This window comes from Anomaloglossus baeobatrachus, chromosome 3, assembly GCF_048569485.1.
Source record: "Anomaloglossus baeobatrachus isolate aAnoBae1 chromosome 3, aAnoBae1.hap1, whole genome shotgun sequence".
Taxonomy (NCBI): domain Eukaryota; kingdom Metazoa; phylum Chordata; class Amphibia; order Anura; family Aromobatidae; genus Anomaloglossus; species Anomaloglossus baeobatrachus.
Genome location: NC_134355.1, coordinates 622,163,152 through 622,177,633, shown reverse-complemented (window position 1 = coordinate 622,177,633; position 14,482 = coordinate 622,163,152). Strand labels below are relative to the sequence as shown.

The window sequence follows — 14,482 nt, the reverse complement described above, 5'->3', positions numbered from 1 at the left end:
GTGCCCTGAGCTCGGTGGTGGAGACATACCGCTCCCCAGCCGGATAGACTGGCATCCGTGGTGAGGATCACCCAGGACGGAGCCAGGAAGGAGCGTCCCTGAGACAGAGAGAGGGGCCGAAGCCACCACTGAAGAGAGCTCCTGGTCTGTGGCGACAGAGCCACTAACCTGTGCAAGGAGGAAGGCCGCTTGTCCCAACAGCGGAGAATGTCCAGCTGCAGAGGACGCAGATGGAACTGGGCAAAGGGAACAGCCTCCATTGACGCCACCATCTGACCCAGCACCTGCATCAGGTGCCTGATGGAATAACGGCGGGGTCTCAGCAGAGAGCGCACCGCTAACTGGAGGGACTGCTGTTTGATTAAGGGCAACTTCACAAGTGCCGGCAGAGTCTCGAACTGCATCCCTAGGTACGTGAGCCTCTGGGTCGGAGTCAGAGTGGATTTGGGAAGATTGACAAGCCACCCGAATTGGGCTAGAGTGGCGAGAGTGAGCGAGACACTCCGCTAACAGTCTGCGCTGGATGAAGCCTTGACTAGAAGGTCGTCCAGGTAAGGAATCACTGCCAACCCCTGGAGGTGCAGAACCGCAATCACTGCTGCCATGACCTTGGTGAATACCCGAGGGGCCGTGGCTAACCCGAAGGGGAGAGCCACGAATTGGAAATGTTCCTCTCCGATTGCAAAACGTAGCCAACGCTGGTGAGAAACTGCAATTGGCACATGCAGATAGGCATCTCTGATGTCGATGGATGCCAGGAAATCCCCTTGGGTCATTGAGGCAATGACTGACCGCAGAGATTCCATGCGAAAATGCCGCACCTGAACATGCTTGTTGAGAAGCTTGAGATCCAGGATGGGCCGGAAGGAACCGTCCTTTTTGGGGACTAGGAAGAGATTTGAGTAGAAACCTCTGAACCGTTCCCGGGCGGGAACCGGTACAATTACTCCGTTGGCCTGCAAGGATGCCAAGGCCTGAGCGAAGGCGGCGGCCTTGGAACAGGGGGGAGTTGACAGAAAAAAATCTGTTTGGCGGGCTGGAATAGAATTCTATCCTGTAGCCGTGGGAGATGACATCCCGCACCCACTGATCGGAGACGTGTTGAAACCAAGCGTCGCCAAAGTGGGAGAGCCTGCCACCGACTAAGGACGTTGCTGGCGCGGACAGATAGTCAAGAGGAGGCTGCCTTAGTGGCAGCAGCTCCTGCGGTCTTCTGTGGACGCGCCTTTGTGCGCCAGTTGGATTTTTGGTCCTTGGCTGAGTTAGTGGACGAGGCCTTAGAGGACGACCAGTTGGAGGAACAAAAGGAACGAAATCTCGACTGGTTCCCACCCTGGACAGGTTTCCTGGTTTTGGTTTGTGGCATGGAAGTACTCTTCCCGCCAGAATCTTCCTTAATAATTTCATCCAGTTGTTCACCGAACAGCCTGGACCCAGCAAAAGGGAGTCCAGCAAGGTACTTCTTTGAAGAAGCATCTGCCTTCCACTCTCGAAGCCACAAGATCTTGCGGATAGCGAGGGAATTAGCCGAAGCCACCGCAGTGCGTTGAGAAGCCTCCAGCATGGCAGACATGGCATAGGCTGAAAAAGCTGAAGCTTGGGAAGTTAAGGCAACCATTTCGGGCATAGATTCCCTGGCGAGGGAATGCATCTCCTCTAGAGAAGCAGAGATGGTTTTGAGAGCCCACACTGCTGCAAAGGATGGGGAGAATGAGGCCCCTGCTGCCTCATATACAGATTTGGCCAGAAGGTCAACCTGGCGGTCAGTGGAATCCTTAAGAGAGGTGCCATCAGCCACTGATACAACTGTCCGGGCTGAGAGTCTAGACACCGGGGGCGTCTACCTTTTGGTGAATGAGCCCACTCCTTGACCACCTCAGGTGGAAAAGGAAAACGGTCATCAGAACCACGCTTTGGGAAGCGTTTGTCAGGACAGGCCCTAGGCTTGGTCACAGCGGCCTGAAAACTGGAGTGGTTAAAGAACACACTCCTTGTCCTCTTAGGCAAGGTAAACTGGTGCTTTTCTGCCAGAGAGGGTTGCTCCTCTGATACTAGCGGATTGAGGTCCAGTACCGAATTAATGGACGCAATCAAATCACTAACATCTGAGTCACCTTCGGACAGATCAATGGGGCACATGGAGGTAGCCTCCGAGCACCCTGTAAAGGCATCCTCCCCGTCCGGCGAGTCAGCTTCAGAAGCAGAGCCGCGAGACGAGGAAGGGGAGGGAGCCCTACGTCTCCTCTTAGGAGGACGGGGTCTGGGACCAGATGAAGAATCCTCTGTGAGCTCCGCTGAGAGAGCCCTAGCAGCAGAGGCGCCCTGAGAAGGGGGCTGATGCATGTTCAGCAAAGTCCGGGACAGCTGTCCCCTGGAGTCGGCAAAAGACTGGGAGATTGACCTAGAGAAGGATTCTACCCAAGCCGGGGGTTCAGCCACCGGAGCCGGAGCAGCCGGAGGGACCACTGTGGGTGCGATTCCAGGCTGAGGCATTGTCAGGTTAGAGCAGGCATCACAGTGTGGATATGTGCTCGGTTCAGGCAGCACGAGCTTACATGCAGTGCATACTGAGTACAGCCTTGCAGCCTTGCTCCTCGTGTGAGACATGCTGCTGGAGTGGGGGCTCTGAGCCAGAATGACCCCCAGAGAGTATATAAGAAGGTCCACAACCGAAGGTTGTGGCTTACCAGACAGTTTGTGTGCCCTCTAGATCCCACAGCCCGGACCCCCAAGCAGCTTAGCAGGGATGCTGCAGCCAGCGCTGATCGCAGAGAAAAACGCTGATAAAATGGCGCCGGAGCGAGGAGAGGGGGCGGGGCCTGCTCTGAGAGCGGGATCTGGAGGGCCAAGGAGACTTACAGGGTAGTGGACATGTACTCAGAGAGGAGTGTCCCTCCCCTGTGCCGAACGGCCGCTGGGCGGAGTTGCACTGTCTCTCTGCATGATTGACATGCGAGGGCAGTGAAATTGAAAGTAGGCCTCCGGCGAAGCCTGGGCCTAAATTTGAGCGATGCGGCTGGTGCGCAGGCACAATCGGCGCGGTTCTCAGGCGACAGCCAGAGAACCGGCCGGAAATGTCAGAAAAGTTACACAGCACACTCTCCCACCATAATAAAGTACAGGGACCCCCAGAATATAAACGTCTCAGGTACTTAGCTTGCTGAGACGCAGGGTTCCAAGTCCCTGGGGATGAGTGCTCCGTCCAGCAGGATCCTGAAGGGCTGCGGATGGAGACCGGTCTCCTGCATGGAGAACCGTGCTGGCTCCCACTTCAAGCCAGAGCCCGAGGGATGGTGAAGGAGCGCGGCATGTAAGGCTCCAGCCTTGGAATCAACCTTAACACCGCCGACACAGTGGGGTGAGAAGGGACATGCCGGGAGTCCAGGCTTGGACCCGCTTTTCTTCAAACTCTTTCCAAAAATGAAAAATCAGATGAGAATGCATGTGTGGATGTATGCCTCCTGAACACAAAGCAATGAACTGGCTAGATGTCGTTCTCCAGGGGGTGTATAGGCTCAGAGGGAGGAGCTACACTTTTCAGTGTAGTACTTTGTGTGTCCTCCGGAGGCAGAAGCTATACACCCAATGTCTGGGTCTCCCATAGGAACGATAAAGAAATTCCTTTTAATTCAGACATGTGTGTTGTCTCCGGTGCATGTCACACGGATCACCTCTGTGCGGGCCGTGTGACACACGTGATGACGGAGAAAAACTAACATGTCTACATGTGGAGCACACGGGCACATGTATGCTCCACACGGTCCATGGCAGAACACGCACGTGACGTGAGCTCAGACCCATTGATTTTAATGGGTCTACGTGTGCCCGAGTCTTCGGCACATGAGGAAACGGACCAAACACGTACCGGAGACACGAACGTGTGAAGGCGGCCATAAACATACAGCGAGACAATGGCGTACGTTTCTCATAACCAGCCAGATTTCATGTAGGATGCCTTCAGAACAGCGAGGTATCACCAGACGACCTTCTTTAATTTGCAAACAAGATGGAACGAGACACTTCTTTAATTTTGAGAAAACTTTTAATTGTGTTGTTACAAAATCCTCTGACTGAGTTTCTCATCTGATTTTTTTTTTTTTTTCCTTTACAGTGGTCAAATTTGACATCTTATCAGAAGACTATTCTAAGGTATGAGTCCGTGCATGCTCCCACTAAACCATTCACCCTTCACAGGGGTCTCTGGGATGTGACATCCCCATATTTCAGAAATGTTTGCACTTGCTTCACACGTTTCAACATTGTTCATAAAAATCCAAGTGTGGGAAGAACCTTTTGTGTTAAAGGGGTTGACCTTTATGGCATATGCACGGGATGAAAGATGCAGGTCCTGACCTCATAGAGGTGAATGAGGGCAGCCATCTCTCCGGTCACAGCAGCTGTGGCACTAGACTGCGCAGAGCATCCCTTTCTTGACGTGTGTATGCCTCTTTCAGGGGACTCGCCCTTATTAATAAGCACCTTTTGGATGTGCTATAAGTGTTTGTGATGAGAGAACCCCTTTTAAACAATTGTGCAATTTAACAATCGTCAGGGGGGGCGCAGGTCTGGGCCTTGCACTCTAATCCCTTTCTGCAGAATTTGGATAATTGGCTCACCAGCTTCATACTTGGGAAATGTTTGCTGTTTTTACTGGAGGATCAGTGCAATCTTTGGGATGTGTAGAAATGTCCCATTAGCCCCCGATATGTCAGTGATGGTGGATAGGAGTAGGCGGCTCATCATCTCGTGTCTTCTTTGTTCCAGCTCCTCTTCCTCTACAGCGACCGATACGTGGAGTTCCATTCTCAGCACGGCTTTTACTACAAGCTGAGGATACCGAAGTTCGGCCGAGACTTTTCCTATCACTACCCGTCCTGCGATGTGTATTTTGTTGGAGCGAGGTAAGAAAAGTGATAAGGAGCCGCGTGACTTATCACCGCACCTCTTATATTGGTTTCTGCTCTGGGCAATCCCTTGTTGGTCCATACGACTTTTAGTAATGTACTGCGAACAGGGTGACCCTCTGCAACCACACCGAGCGTTCATGTATGAAGCACTAACAATAAAGTAGGCCCTGTTTTGTTTTCAGAAATATATACTATATTTTTAGTATTATAAGATGCACTTTTCCTCCCAAAAATTTGGGAGGAAAATGAGTGGTTCGTCTTATAATCCGAATGTAGCTTACCGAGAGGGGGAGACTGGGGACTGTGCTGGCCGCGATGGGGGGAGGGGGCTGTGCTGGCCGCGAGGGGGGGCTGTGCTGGCCGCGATGGGGGGAGGGGGCTGTGCTGGCCGCGAGGGGGGGCTGTGCTGGCCGCGAGGGGGGGCTGTGCTGGCCGCGAGGGGGGGCTGCGCTGGCCGCGAGGGGGGGGGCTGCGCTGGCCGCGAGGGGGGGGGGGGCTGCGCTGGCCGCGAGGGGGGGGGGGCTGCGCTGGCCGCGAGGGGGGGGGGGCTGCGCTGGCCGCGAGGGGGGGGGCTGCGCTGGCCGCGAGGGGGGGGGGGGCTGCGCTGGCCGCGAGGGGGGGGGGGCTGCGCTGGCCGCGAGGGGGGGGGGCTGCGCTGGCCGCGAGGGGGGGGGGCTGCGCTGGCCGCGAGGGGGGGGGCTGCGCTGGCCGCGAGGGGGGGGCTGCGCTGGCCGCGAGGGGGGGGCTGCGCTGGCCGCGGGGAGGGGGGGGGGGGCGCCTGTGGCTGGCTGCGGTGGGGGGGCCTGTGGCTGGCTGTGTGGAGTAAGGTGATGGTGCAGCAGGTGTTCCAGATGCTCTGGCTTCAGATAATGGCGACCGGAGTCGGTGCATGCACAATTGGAGCTCTTAGCTTAAGATCTCATCTGCGCATGCACTGCCTCCAGCCAATTGATCTCCTAACAGCAGACTTAAGGAAAATGGCGGCCAGAGGTGGCGCTTGCGCAGATTAGATCTTGGCTTGTCATTGAGTTGATAGCTCAATCTGCGCACGCTCCAAATGCAGTGCCATGTCTTTGAAATCCGTGCCGCTGCAAGAGCATCTAGGACACTCACCGCACTGTCCACCGCATCGCCCCGCTCCACCACCACTGCCACCCCCCATAAAACATAAAATACGGTATATGGTATCTTTTTATAAATTTTTATCTTTTTCAGCTCTGAAGTCTACCGGTTAAATTTGGAGCAAGGACGCTACCTGAATCCCCTTCAGACTGAAGCTTCGTAAGTAATAGTAATACCTACTAAAAGCCACCAGGTGGCGCCAGACTGTCACAGAGCAATGAGCACGTTCGCTCTGCGGATCCGCCGTCTGTAGAGGAGATTGAGGATTTATATTGACTTTTGCTTGCTGTATGTTATGTATACAATTCTGCATTTTTATTTTTTTTTTCCCAGGCAGATTAACGTTTGTGACATCAATCCTACGCACCATTTATTTGCTGCTGGCACAGTGGAGGTAACCTTTGTTTGCACATAGCTGTGATGGTGTCTTCTCACATAGATCACTGACCTCTCAGCTTTTGTATGATGATAGAACTTGGTTACGCTTCTAAATATTTCGCCCATAGGGTAAAGTGGAATGCTGGGACCCCCGGATAAGGAGCCGCGTGGGGATTCTAGACTGTGCCCTGGGCAGTGTAACGGAGGACACAGAGTAAGTACAAGGACAGACGGTAGTTCATCATTGACTATTGGATCGTATCAGATCGTGCTAATTGAACCCTGTATTTTGTTGCTTTTTTAATTTGCTGGGATAAGTATTAATGTGACAGCTGTAGATTGACAGCGCTCTTGCTAAGGTGCTTACACAAGACTGGTCACAACACTGCCCCGATACTGGCCGATCAGAAATTGTAGTGGCGGAGCGAGAACGGCAGCAACATTGGAGCTTCCCATTAGTGTGTCCATTATATAGGTCACCGGTCGCATGCAGGTGTATAGAGCGAGGTCAGGAGCTGAGCGCCTAAAACTCCGGTGGCGGCTGCGTTACACAGCCAGCATCTGCCTCTAACAGGAGCGACTACAGCTTGAACTGAAGAGGTCGCTGTCGCCACCATCTTGATTTTGCTTATGAAGGCAAACCTGTGGCTGAGCTTCACATGAGATGATCATACTGCAATGCTAATGGGACTTGTAGAGTCAAAGTCCCTGTGCGCACACTGTGTTTTTACCCGCGTTTTTTTTTGTTGTTTTTTTTTTGCGTTTTTGTTGCAGAAATTTCTTGAGAAAATGGTTGTAACCTTTTATGAAGGTTGGAAATTTAGGGACAACCGCAAATGGAGTTTTTCAGGGTCACTGAGACGGACTTCAAATCGATCTGCACAGATATAAATGAATCAGACAATGAAACATGTTCACTGTTTGAGCAGAAGTCAACTTCTGACCCGTGTATTAACACTAGAACTACTGGACTCGTGACACCTATATAGAAATACATGGTGCAAAGTAGTCAAAATGACTACCTCAGTAGTTCTAGTGTTAAAGAATCTTGTGATTATACAATACAACATTCGACTTCGACCTTGGAGCAAGAACAAGGAGTCAACATCCCACATCTCACATGGTGTGAACCTACGGATTATGAATTCTCTCAGTATGTTATGAATACTTCTTTGTTCATTGTTCACCTTGGCTTCATTATCTTTTTTAACATATTGCGGAATACACATTTTAGAATCCTATTATGAAGCTTCTATGCGATTGTCATACGACACACAGATAATTATGCAACGACATCTATACTTTGATTCTTTACATACACAGATCATCTTATTACATCTGGACAAACTGCCTATAGCCCAGGCCTACCCTCACACTTTCTGCAGACATTCCCCAGCAAAACCTATGTAAAAAAAAATTGCTGCGTTTTTTTTTTTTCTCAGGAAGATTTTTTTCTGTAGAATTTCTTGAGAAAACGAATGAGCATGTCACTTCTTTTCTGCAGGTATCTGCGTTTTTTGACATAGATAATGGTAAAATAACGTGGGGACCAACCTGCGGTAAAAACGCATGCGGTTTTCGGTGCGGTAATGTGTTTTTTTGAACGCAACTGCGCTAATCTTTCAGACTCTCGAAATTTCTTTAGAAAAATCCTTTTTCTAGTGTGCACAGGGCCAAAGGCATAACAAATGTAGAAAAAATAAAAATAAAAAAGAAAGCCGCGGAGACACCATCACGTGTTTCTCAACGCTGGCAGGAAACTAGCCAGGTCTTTCACCGGGAAGGAACAACCACGGGAAGGGAGACCACCTATACCAAACATGGTATCCATCCACAGACAGCCGTTTCGGAGTATTTGCCCCTCATCAGTGTGGAGTAGGAATCTGGCTAGTGGGGGCAATGCCTACTTAAGTAGTCTTTTACTAGGCATTGCCCCCACTAGCCAGATTCCTACTCCACACTGATGAGGGGCAAATACCCTGAAACTGCTGTGTGTGGATGGATACCATGTTTGGTATAGGTGGTCTCCTTGACTGGAGACTGCCCTTCCCGTGGTTGTTCCTTCCCGGTGAAAGACCTGGCTAGTTTCCTGCCAGCGTTGAGAAACACGTGATGGTGTCTCCGTGGCTTTCTTAATTGCATACTTCCCAGGGGGCAATGCTCTAGAATCACTGCGTTGAGAAACACGTGATGGTGTCTCCGCAGTGGATATGTTGATCTCCCTAAGGTCAACAATGCTTGCTTAAGTATAAGTATGTATAATATATATATATATATATATATATATATATATATATATATATATATATATATATATATATATATATATATATATATATATATATATATATATATATATATATTTATATTCCTCCATGGGGGCGATTGGAGCAAATCTGTGCAAAAGTGTTGTAACCTTGTAAAAAAAAAAAAAGAATTGCCATTGACAAATCCGCCAAAAATATCTGGAAACCCCAAATCCCGATCCACGATGACAAATATACAAGAAGAAAAAGACACACAAAAAAAAAAAATACAAAAAGACCCAACAAAAAAACAAAGTGTGAATGAAGGAGACCCTACTTTCTTTGGATGTGAATGAACTTTAGGGTATGATAAGTCCAAGAAATAATTAGCCCCTGAAATCAGACTGTGGCTCCTAAAAAGGGGTCCCCGTGTGTGTGACCCCTGAGAGGCATGGTAATGTAGCCTCTACCCCAGCCCTAATAATTTCCACCCACCACTGTGCATCTGTAAACATCTAAACTTTGCATTAACCCTTAAAGACACAGCTGATTTTGGGGTTTTTATTATTTTCCTCCTCTTCTTACAAAAGACAGTTATTTTTTTTTTTTTTTTTCATTGACCTAGCTACTTGGGGGCTTGAGTTATTTTTTTTATTTTTTAAAGGGATGAGTCGAAGCTTTGAATGACAACATCTATTATATACACAAAATGTACTGAAAATGGATGGGGGGGGGGGGGGGAGTCCAAGTGATTTCATTTTTACAGTGTTTATTGTGCGGTAAAAATACTAGCCTGCGATGTGATTTTCCAGGACAGTATGATCATGGGGTGGAAACAAAGTTTTTAATGTTCTTTATCTTTTTGTTTTGTTTTTTTTATATAATTCCAGCTTTTTTCTTTACAGGTGATCTTACATTTTGATAGAGCAAACGTCAAAGTGAGCAACGATAGCAATTTTTATTATTTGCTTGTATTAAGATTAAGGAAGAGGAAGGAGGGCTTACGAGCTAATATATTATATAATATATATAATTTCATAAGTCTGAATTTTCTTTGCAAGTTTTATGAAATTTTAGCACAAGGGGGAAAAAAAAGTTACAAAAGGGGCCAAAAACAGAGTATAAAAAGTGTTTTTCTTTGTCGCTCCATTGGGAGACCCAGACAATTGGGTGTATAGCTATGCCTCCGGAGGCCACACAAAGTATTACACTAAAAGTGTAAAGCCCCTCCCCTTCTACCTATACACCCCCCGTGCTCCCACGGGCTCCTCAGTTTTCATGCTTTGTGCGAAGGAGGTGAGACAGGCTAGGAAACCAACGTCCGCCAAGATCTACCACAGGACGTGGAAAATATTCCTGTCGTGGTACTCTGCTCAGGGTTTTTCTCCCTGGCCATTTGCCTTGCCCACTTTTCTGTCCTTTCTTCAATCCGGATTGGAAAAGGGTTTGTCGCTCGGCTCCCTTAAGGGACAAGTCTCTGCGCTCTGTGTTTTTTCAGAAGCGCCTGGCCAGACTTCCACAGGTACGCACATTCCTGCAAGGGGTTTGTCACATCGTCCCTCCTTACAAGCGTCCGTTAGAACCCTGGGATCTGAACAGGGTGCTGATGGTTCTTCAGAAACCACCGTTCGAGCCAATGAGGGATATTTCTCTCGCACGCCTTTCGCAGAAAGTGGTTTTCCTAGTAGCAGTCACTTCACTTCGGAGAGTGTCTGAGCTAGCAGCGTTGTCTTGCAAAGCTCCTTTCCTGGTGTTTCACCAGGACAAGGTGGTTCTGCGTCCGGTTCCGGAATTCCTCCCTAAGGTGGTATCCCCCTTTCACCTCAATCAGGATATCTCCTTACCTTCTTTTTGCCCTCATCCAGTTCACCAGTGTGAAAAGGATTTGCACTTGTTAGATCTGGTGAGAGCACTCAGACTCTACATTTCTCGTACGGCGCCCCTGCGCCGCTCGGATGCACTCTTTGTCCTTGTCGCTGGCCAGCGTAAAGGGACACAAGCTTCCAAATCAACCCTGGCTCGGTGGATCAAGGAACCAATTCTCGAAGCTTATCGTTCCTCGGGGCTTCCGGTTCCCTCAGGGCTGAAGGCCCATTCTACCAGGGCCGTGGGAGCGTCCTGGGCCTTGCGACACCAGGCTACGGCTCAGCAGGTGTGTCAGGCAGCTACCTGGTCGAGCCTGCACACTTTCACGAAACACTATCAGGTGCATACCTATGCTTCGGCAGATGCCAGCCTAGGTAGGCAAGTCCTTCAGGCGGCGGTTGCCCACCTGTAGGACGGAGCCGTTACGGCTCTATTATGAGGTATTATTTACCCACCCAGGGACTGCTTTTGGACGTCCCAATTGTCTGGGTCTCCCAATGGAGCGACAAAGAAGAAGGGAATTTTGTTTACTTACCGTAAATTCCTTTTCTTCTAGCTCCAATTGGGAGACCCAGCTCCCGCCCCTGTTTTTTTGTGTACACATGTTGTTCATGTTGAATGGTTTCAGTTCTCCGATATTCCTTCGGATTGAATTTACTTTAAACCAGTTTATAATTTTTTCCTCCTTCTTGCTTTTGCACCAAAACTGAGGAGCCCGTGGGAGCACGGGGGGTGTATAGGCAGAAGGGGAGGGGCTTTACACTTTTAGTGTAATACTTTGTGTGGCCTCCGGAGGCATAGCTATACACCCAATTGTCTGGGTCTCCCAATTGGAGCTAGAAGAAAAGGAATTTACGGTAAGTAAACAAAATTCCCTTCTTCTCTGACGCCTCATTGGGGGACACAGGACCATGGGGGTTATGCTGCCTATCCATAGGAGAGACACTAAGTAGATACAAAAGCATAGCTCCTCCTCTGCAGTATACACCCCCTGGCCAGGCCAGGCAACCTCAGTTTTATGCTTAGTGTCTGTAGGAGGCACTTCCTTTCAAGGTTTATTTTTTGAGGGTGACGGTTTCCTTTTGGGACCGATCTCCCACTACCATCAACGGGCGGGAACGCGGAGTGTCGCCTCCACGTACCCCCTCCTGCGACGCTGGATCCTGGGCTGGACGACGGGTTCCACAGACACCGATTTTCCAAAGCCCAGTGTAGAGGCCTATGCCCCTATAGCCCAATTCCTCAGCCCCTCTTTGCAGGCTCTGAGCTGAATATGGCACCAATTCCTCAGCCCCTCTTCGCAGGCTCTGAGTTGAATATGGCACCGGCGTGACTGGACACAGCAAGCTGAATCTGCTATTTTCACTGCCTGGAAAGCGGTGTTTAAGGTGAGATCCCCCCCCCTGACTGCTTTCCCAGACAAAGGGAGAAAAGACACTGCAGGGAAGGCCCCAGGACATCTACAGTATTTATTATGAGAGAGTCCCTTGCTGAGTGCAAGGAGGAGAGAAGGATCCTGAACACACAGGGTTAACTTTTCTCTAGCTTGCTGGCTGGAGGAGGGGGGAAGTCACTCCTGTTTGCAACAAGTCTTGCACAGATTTCCCAGTGGCAGGGGGAGTGCACAGAGCTCAGGGACTCACTGTTTATTTGCTCTGTTTTATTTGCTCTAGCAGAAAAGCCGGCTGATAACCACCAGTGACAAGCTGTGTGCTGACTGGAGGGAGAGGGAGGAAAACTATCAGAAGCTCCCTCCCCGCCATTTTTTACTACCCACAGCAGGGGGGGGGCACACTGACTTCATCTTCGCGCTCTTTTAGCGCTAAGCCCCGCCCCCAGTGGCTGCGATAAGCCCCGCCCCCCTCAGGAATGCGAAGATCTCCATAGAGCTTACTCCTTCCTGAGGACAGGGCCATCGGCTGATTCTGGTGAGGTGCTTGCTTCACTTGTAGCTCTGCTGAGCATAGCTCCCCCTCCTGGCATACTCCTATTAGGAACATGCAGAATTCTAAGGGCACTAAGAGTGCTAAGGCCCACATAGTCTATTATTCAGCCTGCACTGCCTGCCACGCTGAGTTACCACGTAAACACACCTCTTCTCTCTGTGAGTCCTGTTTCCCTATAGCTCCCCAAGACCCCCCTGCCACCACCGCCGCAACAGTCAGCCCAGAGCCTAGGGCTCCCGACCCACTGGAATGGGCACAGTTTCTGTCCCAATCCATGGAAAAACTGTGACAGAACCTGGTGCTGGCTATGCAATGTCGTCGTCCACACCCTTCTGGGTCCCTGGACGGAACGCAGCCTGAGGATACCCCTATGGAGGATCCTTCTGAGGTAATCCGGGCACATGCTTCACCGATTGCAGGGATCAGGAAAAGAGCACACGGCCGGGTGTCTCCAGCGGGCTCTCCCTCGGGAGCACACAGGGCAGGCTCTCCCACACGCTCCACGGCTTCTGAAGACATGGAGGAGGGAGAATGCTGCTTATACCAAGAGGATTCCTTGGTTTCAGCCTCCCCAGATGATCAAACTGCAATAGACTTTATTATAGCAGCAATCAACCAAACTCTGCATGTGGAGTATCCCCCATCCACTACCACTGACCATGCGGTCTCCTTTAAGAGGGCAAGGAAACCCCAAAAGGTTTTCGCTGATCACCCAGAGTTTCAGGATATCCTCACAAAGCAAAGGGAGAAGCCTGACCGGCGCTTCGGTAACCGAAAACTCATGGAGTCTCTATACCCTTTTGCCTCACCTGCCCCTAAGGGCTGGGCCGATCCACCCTCGGTCGACCACCCCAGTCTCCCGCCTTACCACAAAGACGCTCCTGTCTTTACCCGATGGTTCCGCCATCAAGGACCCGACACAGACAGGTGGAGCACCTCGCCCGCTCTGCTTTTGAGGCTGTGGGTTCCTCCCTCTCGCCCTCCTTTGCCTCTGTGTGGGTCGCAAAAGCGATCTCGGTCTGGGCAGAATCCCTTAACACTTCGCTTGAGGAATCCCAGTTCACTCATACCTTCACAGAGGTAACAGCTCAAATTGCCGCTGCGGCGGAGTACCTCATGCAGGCCTCCATGGACGCTGCTACCTGCCGCCTAAAATACCATAGCCATCCGTAGAGCTCTCTGGCTCCGACAATGGCGAGCGGACTCTGCCTCCAAGAAGTCTCTCATGGGCCTTCCCTTTTTTCCAGACCGATTTGTTTGGCGAACGCCTGGACAAGCTCATTTCTGACGCCACGGGAGGAAAGAGTACCTCCCTCCCCCAGCTGAAGCCCAGGACGTCCTTCATCAGACGTCCACAGTCCTCGTTCCGCTCCTTTCGGAACTCATTTGGTTGGTCGACATCCCGTGCTGTCCCCGCCACCAGCCGCGGACTACGTAGGGACCGACCTTCTCAGCTCTCCCCGAAACCCACTTCGTCATGGCAGCCTAGACCGAAACAGTCCAGGACTAAGGAGACTCGGCCACGATGTTTTCCCCCCTCATGACTCCTTCGGCGCCCCGGAAGACACACTCATTGTAGGAGGTCGACTGCGGCTCTTTCAACACATCTGGGCTGCCGCCTCAGACGACAAATGGGTGCGAGACCTTGTGTCTTCCGGTTACTACATAGAATTTCGGACCCGACCTCCGAGTCGGTTCTTTCTCTCAAACACCCCAAAGTCTGGAAAACGACGCAAAGCTTTTTTTCTCAGCAATTCACTCGCTCCAAACAGCAGGAGTGATAATACCTGTCCCAGACGACGAGAAGTTCGGGGGTTTTTATTCCAACCTCTTTGTGGTCCCCAAAAAGGATGGGTCAGTTCGACCCATCCTGGACCTCAAACACCTAAACAAACATATGCACGTACGGAGATTCAGAATGGAGTCCCTAAGGTCCATTATTGCATCCATGGTCGAAGGGGAATTCCTCGCCTCCATAGACATCAAGGATGCGTACCTGCACATACCCATCACCCCA

At 50.7% G+C, this 14,482-nt stretch overlaps 1 protein-coding gene across 1 annotated transcript in view; it reads left to right on the top strand.

The window, feature by feature from the left end:
• NOL10 (nucleolar protein 10) overlaps positions 1-14,482 on the top strand; it is a 190,686-nt gene that overhangs the window by 25,685 nt on the left and 150,519 nt on the right. Inside the window, exons 5-9 of the mRNA XM_075338765.1 lie at positions 4,112-4,149; positions 4,765-4,901; positions 6,123-6,188; positions 6,363-6,423; positions 6,536-6,621. Of these exons, the coding sequence (XP_075194880.1) occupies positions 4,112-4,149; positions 4,765-4,901; positions 6,123-6,188; positions 6,363-6,423; positions 6,536-6,621 (388 nt within the window). The remainder of the gene's footprint in view (positions 1-4,111; positions 4,150-4,764; positions 4,902-6,122; positions 6,189-6,362; positions 6,424-6,535; positions 6,622-14,482) is intronic.